General features: G+C 37.3%; 1 protein-coding gene across 6 annotated transcripts in view; it reads right to left on the bottom strand.

The window, feature by feature from the left end:
• The window catches only part of LOC131681619 (sodium/hydrogen exchanger 7), a 44,676-nt gene that overhangs the window by 5,908 nt on the left and 24,064 nt on the right, over positions 1 to 14,704 (bottom strand). For 3 of the 6 annotated variants that reach the window (XM_058962526.1, XM_058962528.1, XM_058962530.1), the window contains exons 2-12: positions 8,835 to 9,151; positions 8,488 to 8,774; positions 8,169 to 8,416; positions 7,904 to 8,106; positions 7,732 to 7,843; positions 7,436 to 7,589; positions 7,320 to 7,371; positions 7,099 to 7,128; positions 6,676 to 6,735; positions 209 to 312; positions 46 to 154 (exon numbers count right to left, since the gene is read on the bottom strand). In XM_058962526.1, coding sequence (XP_058818509.1) covers positions 46 to 154; positions 209 to 312; positions 6,676 to 6,735; positions 7,099 to 7,128; positions 7,320 to 7,371; positions 7,436 to 7,589; positions 7,732 to 7,843; positions 7,904 to 8,106; positions 8,169 to 8,416; positions 8,488 to 8,774; positions 8,835 to 9,151 — 1,676 coding nt within the window. The remainder of the gene's footprint in view (positions 1 to 45; positions 155 to 208; positions 313 to 6,675; positions 6,736 to 7,098; positions 7,129 to 7,319; positions 7,372 to 7,435; positions 7,590 to 7,731; positions 7,844 to 7,903; positions 8,107 to 8,168; positions 8,417 to 8,487; positions 8,775 to 8,834; positions 9,152 to 14,704) is intronic. The other 3 variants (XM_058962529.1, XM_058962527.1, XM_058962531.1) reach the window with 3 other exon arrangements.

Below are 14,704 nucleotides of genomic sequence, written 5' to 3'. Positions count from 1 at the left end.
TTTTACTTGTTGATTATCGTTGGCTTCAGGCATCCTAGGAAATACCTGCGTCAATTGCTCGGTCGTCGTTAGCAGCCTAGCAATCGGACTAAGACATACCGGAAGCGTTTCCAACAACGTTGGTCGTGAATGAGTCAACAGTGGCTTCATATATCTGAATTTAGAAAATTGTAGTCATAGTTTTTGTAACACTTTGTGAAATATGTACCTTGTATCAAAATTGCCCCAAACACGAGCAAGCACAGCTTTCTCGTTTCCTCTTCTAGTTCCACCAGGCGTGGTCATTCCTTCACTGTCCTGGTTCTCGAGATCCTGCAATAATAGTGGAGAAATGTTTTCGTTTTTGATTTTGCACAGAAATTGCACAAGCAAAATTGTTTCACTATGTAGATGAAATATGAAATATAACAAATAGACATATCGCTACATAATCTACATTGGAAATCATTTGTATTATATAGGGTGTGTGCTGTATTTTTGCATAAATTGTATTTGCCAAAGAAAGTATGTTTTCTAATATAATAAAAAACATATTTTATAAATTTTCTTTCGAATCATTCAACATTATTAGATGTTTTTATACAGAAAATTCTTCGTGTCTTTGGAGGACAGTGGTAAATAGTTTCTGGAAACAGTTGCAGACACGTTTCTCCATGTCCCGATCTAATAAAGTAATTGTTTTGTGATTTTGTAATTCAACAAAGAAAATATTTTACGGGGTCTACGGGGTATACTAGACTTTTTCTATATAATGAATTGCTATTTGCTTAAAACATTTGCCGATTGAAAAAATCATGTCTCAAGGCGAAGATATTTGAAAACAAATGAACCGGCTGTTTCTGATTGATGTTTATTTAGGAGAAAGTGAGACAACATCGCCATGTGGGGCGAATTGATGCGCGCCTGTTTTCTAAGAATCTGTGAACAATTGTGGAATTTTTCGTTAACGCAGATGATCTGCAAATCATCATTTAATAATGTATTACTTCAACTACGTAATAAAATAAATTTTTGTCTCAAAAAATACAAAAATCTGACAGGATGTAAAAAAACCGAAAATGTGATAAGAATGTTATAAGAATAAAGTTAAATGAAATAAGCAATCGCATGACGTATGCCTACGGTAATTGTAACCAAACTCCAAATTAGTAAAAAAAATTAATATTTTCAAATCGCTTGGAATTTGTGGATCGGACAAATCCGGAAGTGTTCAAATGTTTTTTGGATAGTTGAAAATTTGTTTTGTAATACTGCTTCAGCAACTTTGCCGGATCTCGCCGTTTAATATAACTGATTAAAGTCATTAAAGTTTGGAACAAAATGTTTAAAAAACGTTTTTTTTTAAGTTGGTGCAATACACAGCAACACTACTATTTTCAGTTAGTTTTAGGCTGAAGTTACACAAATGGTTGTGTTCAACAACGTTTGTAATAATATTGTCTTATTTAATACAGTCATCATCTTTAGAAAGCGATATTACTGGATATGTAATGAAAATGATTAAAAATCCCGTAAAATATCACCATTTTGCATCCATGCAAAAATTCTTTAACAATTTTTGCCATACTCCTAATTTTGCCACGTTATTCAGTAGGCTTTTAGGTATGTAAAAAAAATATAACGAATTTTGGTTATTGGCCAGGAATTTGTTCTAGTTACTCCTCTGTGAAACGATCCAAAATTATGTACTCACAAAGATATCATTTAAAATAGATGGATTTTTGAATCTAACTGTTCCAAAAAGGCTGTTAAAAGCTTTTGCATGAATTTCATAAAAAGAAAATGTCTTTAAATCAATTATTAATAATATTAGTAAAATAAGGAAAATTAATTTTCGATTTTGTTACAAAATATGACTTTGCTGCGACGTGATCATTTTGCCTCTCAAGATTGCTCATATTGCCGACAAGGTAAAATAGTAAGCCAAAAGACGTTCATTACATACAATGATTATTTTCAAAGATTTTGAAAATTTTTCTGCGTGTTTGATATTTGAATTTGAAGAATATATTTCATTCTACAAATAGAGAGAAATTCGGGATTATTTGATGCATGAACTATCCACTGTTAGCATTTCCCCAATCTAGCAACGTATGAATGAAGTGCGAAAATAAAGGGCGAACGAGAAAATAATTGCGACACATTCAACAGGGCATAACTTTTTTACCATTGGGTAAAAATCAACCAAATTTTGCACACTTTCTCATTGATGTGTATTGTTTACATGCTGTCAAACTCGAAGTCGTGTTTTTCGATTCAACGAAAATAGAGGTGAACCAACGCGAGTCGAGAACAAATTCTTTCCAAACACCTGGAATTTCCTGACCTGTCGCACCGGCAGTTGGGAAAAATGTTGAACATTCACCATTCAACCGTCTCCAGAGTGTTGAAGCGGTACCAGGAGCGGTTGACGTTGGACCACGGCAAAGGAGCTGGAAGAAAACCGAGACCGGAAAACAAAAAGGCGGAGGGAAAGGTGAAGCGGATGATTAAAGCAAATCCCAACGTCTCAAGCCGTGATTTGGCTAAAAAGATCGGCATGTCGCAGAGCTACGTCCAGAATGCAAAGAAGAGAGCTGGACTACATACATACAAGATACAGAACTTCCCAAACCGCGATGAGCGGCAACAATCGACGGCTAAAACTCGGGCACGAAAGCTCTACGAGAAGATGCTGACAAAATATGGCTGCTGTGTGATGGACGACGAAACGTATATAAAATCCGATTTTAAGCAAATTCCGGAGTTGGAGTTTTTCACCGGCAAGAGCAAGTTCTATGTGGACGACAAATTTAAGAAGAAGAAAATGTCGCATTTGGCAGGCCATCTGCTCTTGTGGACTGAGGAGTGAGCCTTTCGTGACAAATGGCACAGTAAATGGCGAGATCTACAAATCTGAGTGCCTCGAGACGCGCCTTTTGCCGTTCTTGCAGCAGCACGACGAAGCTCCGCTATTTTGGCCAGATTTGGTATCATGCCACTATTCTAAAAGTGTCCTGGAGTGGTATGAGGCCAATTCTGTCCATTTTGTTCCAAAGGACATGAATCCGCCAAACTGTCCGGAGCTGCGCCCGGTGGAGCAGTACTGGGCAAGGATGAAGCGGGAACTTCGGAAGAGCAAGAAGACAATCAAAGACGAGAAGGACATGTTAAGAAAATGGAGAAAAAAAAACTGAGAAACTGGTACTGGATGACACTGTAAAGACTTTGATGGAGGGCATCAAGCGAAAATGCGTTCAATTTTACACTCAAGGCTCCATCGATTAACTTTTCTTTTGATTTTTGAAGTAAATATATGTATAAAACTACCCTAAAATTTTGGTTTGATTTTAAACATTATAAGAAAATTGGCATGACATTTTCGGTGTCGCAATAGTTTCGTGTTCGCCCTTTAATAGAGCAAAATGCCACACGCACCATGTATATTGTATAAAACTCCTTTCTGATCATTTCTGGTCATGTAGAAATAAACATCCTATAGCTTACAAACCAAATTAAATTCATTGTGGGAGAGCTTCCGCGATAAGATTAGATCCAAAAACAATAAATCAACTACGAAGTCTATTAGTCCCCATTATAGAAAAATTGTCCATCAAAATAATGAATGCACGCTGGATCAGTCTCCCTGTCTCCAACTAAAATCTATGTTTATCAAAGTTAAATTTAATTTGACTCTTAGATCGAAACAGTCGCCAAACTGTCGAGATGGTCGAAATTAGTAACAACAGACTTTCTGTCTCATTTTTAGTTGTGACTAGTAGTTGTGTGATTCATCTGTTTCGAATCAGTAGGTACAGTGGTAATTGATACATAAGGTAGTTTGATACACCGATTTGTTCTTGAAGTGGACCAATTGATAAAAAAATGGAACCAAACTCACCAGTCTACAGATAAATCATACGAGAAATGTTGTAATGCACAAGAATTGAAATGAAGTGAGCATGGATGCGTTGAGTGAAAAATATTTATAACACATGTCAAATTAGCCGACATGTATCAGAATCTGACGTGAAAGTATAGCGTTACATCTGAATGGCAAAGCAGTGGAAAATACTAATTGCGCGGAAATCAAGCTGGGGCATGCAATACTGACGATGGGCTCCCAGCACCAAATCAATCGGATGTCCAGGAGGTTATCATACTATTGAGAAATATTAAACCAGTTCATAGCGAATGTGAGCAGCTCAAACACGTATGAGAGGTATTAACTAGAGAGCAGGTGAGTGATTTTGGAGGTGACTAAAGGACGATTGAACGCGTAGTAAGTTCCATCTAAAAACAAGGTTGTAAGCGGGATTGCTACTAACGCAAACATATTGCTCACCCTGACTGGTTGTCGCCGTTTTTTCATAGATAGCAGGGCTATATAGGGCTCTTGCTACACACACAGTCAAAGCATCTGTTGGGCACACATTGCATGTTTACGTTCCATGCAGCAAGTTAATAGTTCGAGCAAAATGATATTCTTCTCAACAATAAATCCACCCAGTTCCATAATAATAATCTGTGATTATATGGCAATAAACACAAAGGATTATTTGAAGATTTTTTCATATAAACTCGCGTTTAGAACGTGTGTAGTTGATGGTTGCAAAAAGGACAATCGTGATGAGGAAGTATGGTTTCGCTTTTCGCTGGCGGATAATTGTCCAGAACTGCTCGGTTCAATCGTAGGGAAATGTACAATACTAAATGCACTGAAGTAAACCGACTTGGTATCAAACCAAATTTTTCAAATCCAACTATGTAAACGTAAGAAACATTTGGTTTGCTCCTGTGGAATCTACTGACACTCACTTCAGATATCATATTTGTTCACCTATAAAAATAAAACTTATATTTTTTACAAATAACATTTTTCAAATATGCATTGAAATAGCATAAAATTTCACCCTACTATTTATGATAAGAAAGCCAAATTCAACATGTTTAAAACTTGTATCAGGGGGTGGGAGTACGGGTAAAGGGTTTCAGTATGAAAAAAACACTTTTTTCGCGATTTTTTTAGAAATTTAACCGAAGCGAATCGAACCAAACTTTTGAAAAATTATCTCGAAGACTCAACGTAGGGGTTAGGTATTTTTTACATAGAATGTATATGCAAAGATTGAAATAAATCGGTTCAGTAGTCTTTGAATGACAGTCAACACTGCAAGTCGTGTTTTTTCAAAGACGTTCTAAGAAAAGCTTCACCTCCGACTCGCTTGTTGATATTTTTGCATAGAAAAATTACAGCATGTTAATGAAATGAAATATTATAATGTACAAGTTTTGATTAATTCGCTTCACTCAAATTTCTAAAAAAATCGCAAAAAGTGTTTTCTTTATACTGAAACCCTTATCCCCTCCCCCCCCCCCTTGAGTCCTATAGGCCTTAAAACCTTTCAAGTCTAGAAGCTTTTTTGTATGCATAAACTCTCGATGCACAAGATATTTCACAAATTTGCAATAATAACCATATTTTTCTGCAAAAATCTTTTGGAATGCTCGTTGTTTCCATGGGTATGAAGCATAGCTTTGACAATGCTTTACTTATTTTGTCCGCGTATCCGGTTCAAACGATAGAAAACATTATGTTACGCAATGAATGTTTTATTGTGGTTCCTATAATACATTACATTTTCTCATATTTGCTCTTAATATTGTGAATTAATTATTTAAAATAAATCAATCTATCCGCTCCATATACATTATATGCAACTGTCATTTTTGCCTGCCCAACGGCTCACCAATACATATGCGCTTTGCAAGCACCCTATTAACGTAAGATAAAGCTGTGTGCAAGCAAAACTATAAATCTGCATATGATACAATCGATGAAGGTAGAGATTGGTGAACTAAACAAAAATGAATCTTCAAGTTTGAAAGAAAGGGAATGGTAAAGTCGGTCGTTCAAGGTAAAATTATTACTATTCATCGGACGAAAATTCGCAGTTGAGTAGAGCTGGTATGTCGTCAAAGTGCCTTACTTAAATTTCACGAATTTTTCTCGTATTTTATATTGGCTGAACTATTGCTGTGTGGAATTGACTGAACTTTCAATTTTTTAATCTTATTTAAATTCGAAGTTATGTTAACTGCGTCGAGTATGGTGCTTCCACGGTAGTACGGTAAAAAAGAACTACAAAGTACAGGTTTCTGGGGCTAAAATGGTATGTCTATAGCTACGGAAAGCTCAAAAAGTGAACATAGCTAATCATTCGGAAGGCTTTTTTTTTTTGCTTTAATTTAGAGAGTTGGAATTAATAGTTAGTGAGGATTTAACTAATTTCTTACCGTAGGGTTGGTATTAACGGAATCAAGTTATGTAAATTCTGTTGGTACATAACCAATCAGTAAAACAGGAACTTTTTTCAACGGTATATGAAGTTCACGCGGCACATGATTTGATATTTATTAAATAATTCAAGATTCCAAATACAATACAATGAATATCAAATTACAGATCACACGCTAACGTTTGAAAAATACAAAACAATTTAGAAGGCTTCGAAATTAGGGATGTAAATCGTGTACAAGTACTACAGCCAAAGTGTCGCTGTTTCGTTTGTCTTCTAATGTAATTTTAATTCACACAGATGTTTTTCATGCTTCATGTTAGAGGATAGTATCAGCTTGGAGTATTGTGGAAATAACTCATGTTTCAAATAACTATTTTTAGAATAAATTTCTTACCAACGAACTGGTCCTTCTATTGACCTGCAGCTGACTTAAATTTAGGCCAACGTCGATAGACTGATTAACGCAATCAACAAAATGTTTGTGCAATGTCCGGAAGAACGGACGATGTAGACAATGAATGGCAGGCGACGAACAGTTTTTTCAGGTTAGCGAGAATGCGTGCAAAAGAATAGAATGGGAATTTTTTTAGGTAATTTTGTACGCACACATATTATTTGAAGATATACGGAAAAGTGCGCTGGTGATAATTAAAAAAAGGGAATAATTTCATTTATATAATGTCATGCATAGGAAGTAGTAGAAGAGATCCGATGAAACATAGATATAGGGATAACAGCCAGTTGGTTAGTATATTGGGAAGAATAATGAAGAGATTAGCCTTAACATATTTAATTGATTTCAATTTCGGAAACATACCCCGGCTGTGTTCTCCATTGAATTGTAGACCTTTAAGATTTGAATTTAGCGTAAATTTGTAAATCATTTTAGTTTCAGAAGTGCGATTTGAGGAGCGTCAGAAAAAATCGTGAAAAGAAAGATATATGTACACAAGTCAGTGGTTAATAATAAATATAGCAAATAACGTTATGTGCGTAAGTGATGTAGAAAATGATTCTTGAAGCATTCTGCAAACTTACGCTTCTAACACCCTGGTACGGTAGGGCTTCCGTTTCATCATCCACACCAATTCTGTAAAGTAAACGCATTATCATGAGTGTATGCATGAATATTGGACGCACTATTTAGAGCTTACGGTATTTTTAACCAATTTAGTAAAAAGTTCGATGCACCACCCTGGATTATTACAGTTGCAATGACAATTAGCGAGGTTGTAGTGAGCATAGCTTGGCGTGCATCTGATACAGTGTTTCTAATTGCTAGAGCAAAAGACATAGCTCCCCTGAGTCCTAAAAAAGAGAGAAATTTTTTTTGAGAAAATCGAACTTGTCAAAGATTACAAGACTAATGGTGTTCAGTTTGCTGCGAGTAACCATTATTACATTTTCTTGTTGCATTTTGAACAATGGCAGTACTTTTTGATGTACAAACCTGCAAAAAAGAGCATATGTTGAAAGTTCCATGAAATTTTTGGTTTCCTAGCAATGTTTAGTAATGCCGAAAGGGGGTAAATATTCACAGCTCGGCCAATAGCAGCACATATCTAAAATAATGGAAATCGCTTTCAGTTGCTCTCAAATACATTTAAAATTGATATACTTACAAAGCCTGTGAAAATGAACAACGGATCAAAATGATGCTTTGGGAAAGTGAACATCGATACACCAATGTATGAGAAAATAAAGTTCTCTGCGAGAAAATTTAGCAATTCAAATATCTGTTTTGTTCGAGTCCGCGAATCATCTGATAAATTATTGTATGTGTAGTGAGCTTGACAAATTCCACAGAATAGTACAGCGACAACGCCTGTTGGAAAAAATATAGTAGAAAACCAAATGAACATAATAACGCATTAACTTAAAGCAAACCTGTAAGCTCCGCCGCTTCCGCTATCAGAAAGGTACTGTACGACATCAGCACAAACAGAGCCGATTCTAGCAATGGAAAATCGCGAATATGAGTAAATTTTGTCATCAGTGCCGTAATACAACCCATAGATGCTCCAATCAATAACGAAAAGAAGAATACACTGAAAAAATCTCCCAGTGACCTGAGGAAGGCATGGCCCTCGAAATCACCGGTACTCGAGTAGTGTTCATCATAATTCTGTATAGCACTGGAAAGCAAAAAAAAAACAAATGAACAAATAGTTTTTTTTAGAATCCTTGCCAGGTTAGAGCCACTTACCCACTAAGTACAAGCGAGACGGCGTCGTTCAGCACACTCTCGCCAAACACCAAAGCGTACAAATTAACATCGACGTTCAGATCACTAAATATCGCTAGTATTGTCAGTGGGTCAGTCGGTGAGATTAGTGCTCCAAAGTAGAGCATATCAAGAAACGTAAAACTGGCGCTTAACTTTGGCATCATCTGTGCAAATCCGTACATTAATGCACCGATGAGAAACGCAGACAGAGTCGTTCCGATTATGGCAAATGTTAATATAGCCCCTAAGTTACGGAAAAAATATTTCTACAAAGCACCCCTAGTTAGTACCATCAAATTGTCATATGCAACCGAACGCTCACTTACCCTTTTGAGACTGTATCCTGCGTGAAAGATGATCGGTGGCAAAATAATGTTGAAAAAAATTTCCGGATCAAAGGTCGCCTTCAAGTCTATTTCATTCTCTTCCAGCTTGGCAACTTCTCCCCGAAAGCTATAGGAATAGCTCTTGTTCGCGCGAACTGGTGAGTCGGCATCGTATGGCAGTTTCCCGGGAAATATCAGCCACAGTGTATCTGGCGGAAGGCTCTGATTGTATTTCACGTCCGGTTCAGGTTCCACTGCCACGTGAGTAATCGGTGTAGTAGTGCCTGCATAACGAATTATGGCGCCAACAATGAGTCCTAAAATGGCAAAGCAAAGAGCATACATACATAAAAATTCATTTTTTATTCGATTTAAATGCGACTTTTAATTTGGATCTCTAAGCGAAATACTGCCCATGATCGCATATTTGTCCCATTTTCTATTGGACTGATTTGTGGTCATATGCAGTATAAGATTCCAATCTAATTTATATTTTTTTTCGAACAATTTTCACGCGCTCTGGAGAAAAAAAATTGACTGGTATTATTTTCAATATTTTCTTAACTTTTAGAATTTATAAATTTGAACATTTTCCAATAACTTTGAAATCGTAAAGTATTCGATGCTTGGAAAAAAATAAAAGTTGCATTCTCGTATGAGCTCATCGGAAAATGTTGAAATAACTTACGTTTTCTAAATTGTTCTAAACAAATTGATTTGTTTTGGAACGGACAATTTTTTTTCAATATTTAGATTGAGTAAAATTTTCAGTGCGAATATCGAAATACTATGCAAGATATTATAATTATAACAAGCATATCACTTGGCGAGTAGTTTACAGTATATTATACTTAAAAAGATTTAAACAAAGATGCTCTTCTTACTGAAAATACATTGTTAAATACATCATATTTCAACTTAATGAGCACTAGAGACTGGGAAGTTCGATTCCTGCTCGTGGGCTCTAAGTATATTCAGTAAAAAGTTGAGTTTTCGCCGCAAGCGTCTTGTCGTTTCGGTAATTTATTTTTATTCCTCGCCTTTGCACGTACATTTTCCTAAGAACCATGAACAAATAGGGAAAATATGACGTCAAAATAAGGAAAGGAACAACTGAGTGCCAATATTGACCTTCCCATCTCCTCTAGGATTATGCAGGCTGGAAACTACTACACCAAAGTGTCCATGTAGCAAATCCGTCGCAACGATCAACCAGCCAACGACAATGCTAAGCAGTCAATATGTAGCTCACTTCCAACCCATTCCTCTACTAGCCTAAGAGGACGCCCACGCCCCTAAACACGGCATTCTCTTCTCGCACTAAGCCGTGAAATGAACGTAAAAAGAATAGAGCAAACGGCCTCGTTAAACTACCTATTCTAAATATCCATATTTAATAGGAAAAAACTATAAACATACTTTTAATATAAATTGATACAACAAAATTTTCATGTGCCCATTACGATACTATCTCCAAAGAATAGGTACTTTCGTTGCAGGCAATAAAGTTTTGGTTTTTCAAAAGAGCTTGGTTCTCGAAACGGCCCCGTATCCCAATCACTAACTACAGTTGCAGACGGGACGGGAAATGTCGCCCACTAAAACATTACTGAAGGCTAATTGCTGCGGGCAGTAATTCAGATTGTGATATTAAGTGTATGGGTCAAATATGCGAGCGCCGGGACTTAATGATTGCGTTGGATCAAGCGTTTATTTGTTCGTGCTTGAGACCGGGTTGATAGCGTTCACTAAATTATCGGAGTGTTTTTGTGTTTGCAAAATTTTGGACATAGTTGTGCGTGGATGGTCGCGATTGCATATTTGTATCATCGCGAAGAGCTCCAGCGTGTGTATGGTAACGTGTTCGATTGCGTGGTCATTTGTATGCCGTATGCCGTAGCGTGTATAAACTTCTCGTGTATGAATTTGATTTTATAACCATGTGGTCATTCGCATATCAGCGTATGTTCTTAAATTATCGCGAGGATCCTGAATGTGTTACTTAATTTTTAAATTCATACTTTGTTTGTTATATGGGAGAATTCGAATGTGCGAGAATGATTGCGAAGGATTTGAGCGGTTGTATGTTAACATGTTTGATCGCGTGGGCATTTGTATGTCGTGTGTGCTAGTGTGTTTGCAACTTCGTGTCTTTAAATTCGATCGTATAACCGTGTTTCCATTTGCATATTCGCGTGGGTTCTTGAATATTCGCGCGCACCAAAACTCTGATGTTTTGTTTTGAGGGCCGGCTCAGATGTTAGAGCTGAAGACGTGGACCTAAGACCGAGTGTGTTACCACGGCTGTATTATCTCACAGGACTCCAGCGAATTTTAACTGGTTTGATCCCGTGGGCGTGTGTATCGCGTGAATGTAACTTCGATTGAATATCCATGTTACCGCTTAAAAACTCGTACGCTTCAGTTTTAGAAGGGAGTGAGTCCCCGATATCACTTGACTTAATTTTTTTGAGGCACGGACCTGGGCTGCTGGACCAAAGGTAGATGCTTCCGGACTTGATCACCAAGGCGTTTCCATGTATGCGAGATCGCAAGCGTAAGTGTGCGCAGATGATCGCATGCATGACTAGTTTTCTATTATCGTGAAGAACACGAGCATTTCTATGTTAACATGTTTGACGGCGTGGGAGTTTTTATACGTGTTTATAACATCGCGTATTTTAATTCGTTTATATAACAGTGTAGCCGTTTGTATATTGGCGTGGACTTTTGAATGCTCGCGCAAGCCGTCATTCTGATGTTTAATTTTGATAATTTTTATTTATTTATTGATTTATCATCGGACATTATAGTCTAAATGATTCGGGTGGGAAAAAGTCCGTTTGAGGTGCCTCCTCCTACCCGGCGCCACCCTCAAATGGAGGTAAAAACCACCATCTTTTCGTAAGGTTAAAAGTACTAAGTCAAGTAAAATTACATGTCAGGTTTTTTATTACTAATACACATAATAATCACAGTAAACGCAATCTTCTTATATTGCTTGCAAATATTTTCGAGGAGTCACCAAACTCAAAGGCACGAGAAAAGGCTCGAATCATTGAAGACAGTGGCTCATGGAATTCAAAAGATGTCCGATGGAACCTCGGCAATAATCCCGATGTATCTCGTGTTCTCCTCACTACTCGGAAATCTAAGCGGAACAGCAGTTCAGGCGCATCACATTCTCCATTTAAAATTTTCACCAAGGTAGTAGCTTGCTGGATACTACGGCGACATTCTAATGTCTCCAAATTGAGCAGTTGGCAAAGGTCACGATACGATGGTAAATTTTGCGGGTCCCGCCAAGGCAAGTTCCTAAGAGCTAAGCGTATGAACCTTTTCTGATTTTAAACACCAAGTTAGGTGATGCGGATTTCAAACCGGTGAGACGATCTTGAGGATTGGTCTAACCAATGCGCAGTATAGGGATTTTAGACAGTACGGATCCGTAAAATCCCGTGAAATCTTCGAAATGAATCCCAACTGCCGATTTGCTTTCGTAATTATGTTGGTGATATGACAATTGAAGGACAGTTTGTGGTCAAGAATTACACCCAGGTCACAGACTTCATTAACTCTTTGTAATGCGATCCACATGCACTCACTGGGGTTTACAAATGGGAGCTCACGGATATTTAATGATCGCACGAGAACGGGCGTTTGTATTTTATCATAAGAGACCGTGTTTATACATTCGTAAGTGCTACCAAGTAGACTTAATCGCCATGACGTTAATATGATTGGGAGATCTTGAACGCAGGCATGCATGAATGATTGCATATGCGGCCGGATTTGTATTATCTCGAAGAACTCGAGCGTTTGTATGCTACTATGCGCGTTCTTCTAATCGCGTGAGCATTTGCTTTGTATTTCGTATGCATATTCTCGTGTTTTTTAAGTGTCGCCGAGAAAGAAAAAACAACTTAATCTATGCATAGTTAATTCAGTAAAGGTTAGATGGGCTTACGACTCGTATACTACAATATATTAGAGAAAGACAATCTTGCTCAGAACGATAAAAAAATAATTGAAATGAAAGGTGAGAAATGCAAAAACATACAGCACACGAAAAAAAGAACATTAGTATTCCGAACATCTCATATGTAGTAGAAACATTATCTATAATGGTTGAACTTTGGTTTGGGCAGGTGCGAGTAGGAAAAAACATGTAACAGATATCAACATAAATAGCTATAATTATGTTCAATAGAATATGAATGTCTATTTTCTGGCTGACAGTTTGAATGGAAATTTACGAATAAACGAATATTACTTGTTGATGATTGGTGTACTAAGTTTGTTCAAACTGGTACCGTAAACCGGGGTGACTTTGATCATCGAGGTGACTTTGATCACTCGAAACTTTTTTCGTAGATCGCATATTAAACCAGAATAGTCTACCGAATCATTTTAATTTGAAATAATTTTTACTCTAAACTAATAAAATGCTGATTTACTATACTTGTTGAGTACATTGTTCGGTTTTTTGGTACAAAAACTACAAAAAACCGAAATTTGACTTTACCTTATTTTTACGAAGCTTCGTAAAGTGTCTATTTTTGCCTTTCTCATATAAAGAAAGGCTATGCAATCACTGTAAAAATCGACTTTTTAACCGAGGCCCGGAGGGCCAAGTGTCATACACCATTCGATTCAGTTCGTCGAGATCGGCAAATGTCTGTGTGTGTATGTATGTGTGTGTATATGTGTGTGTATGTGTGTGTGTCATTTAAACTCACACAATTTTCTCAGAGATGGCTGAACCGATTTTCGCAAACTTCATCTGAAAGGTATAACGCTCCCATAAGCTGCTATTGAATTGTTAGTTGATTCGACTTCCGGTTCCGGAGTTACGGGTTGAAGAGTGCGGTCACACAGCAAATTCCCATATAAACTGGTACCAGCATGATGTTCAAATGATGTAAAACATATTAAAATTGATGTAACATTACTCTAGTTTGCGGGTCTGGATCACTAATGATCAATCAAAGCAGCTTTGACCACACTGGCCACCTATTCTTTGGCAACGGCAACGAATTCTCTACCGATTTTTACGAACTTGATTTCAAATGAAAGATACAGTAATACCATTGACTGCTGCTGAATTTTAATGTAGAATACATTTAAGCTTTCAATATAGGGGTCCCGTTTCAAAATATCGGCTGCGGCACCGCGTCAGATTTTGAACGTTAATAACTTTTATCATACTTAACAGAATGATTTGATTTTTAGGCCAATTTGTTGAAAATATGTTCCTCTATGCTGTATTAAAATTTTAAGTATGTATAACATGCACTAATAACAAAAAATTGTGTTTTGAAAAATCTTTCGAAAACGACTCGGAAAAGTGAAAATTTTCAGCCCATCCCGCACAGAGCCGTCAAAATGGTGGACCAACCGAACAATAAAATAATGAAAAGTTTATATATAGGTCCACTACATGTTTGTTTTATGATTATTCGTATTTGGTTGCTTGACGAGAGCAGTTAGTGGGGGAAAGACGGCATACTCCTTTGGTTAGGCCATTAGAAGCCGGACGGAAAGGAAAGGCTCACGCACGGCACGAGAACGAGCGAGAAAGCGATAGTAGTGCATATTAGCGCGATTATATAAATATCTGTCGGTCGGTTTTTCTCATTCGTATTCGTTCAAGTACTAGCAAGCAGCCAGTCCACCGAAGTAAAGCAGTTGGCAATGACGACGGTCCGATAAAGTGCCCCAGCTACTGGTGACTCATCGGAACTGTCGCCCTGCAAGAATTTCGCCCCAACTAAAGGGCAACTAATCTGTAGGCTATCGTTCCAGCGTCTATATAAGAAATACGATGTGTGGAACGAAAGAAAGAGAATTTAAATTATCCTCTCTCGCTC

This window comes from Topomyia yanbarensis, chromosome 2 (genome assembly GCF_030247195.1).
Source record: "Topomyia yanbarensis strain Yona2022 chromosome 2, ASM3024719v1, whole genome shotgun sequence".
NCBI classification, from domain to species: domain Eukaryota; kingdom Metazoa; phylum Arthropoda; class Insecta; order Diptera; family Culicidae; genus Topomyia; species Topomyia yanbarensis.
This window is presented reverse-complemented; position numbering and strand designations above follow the sequence as displayed.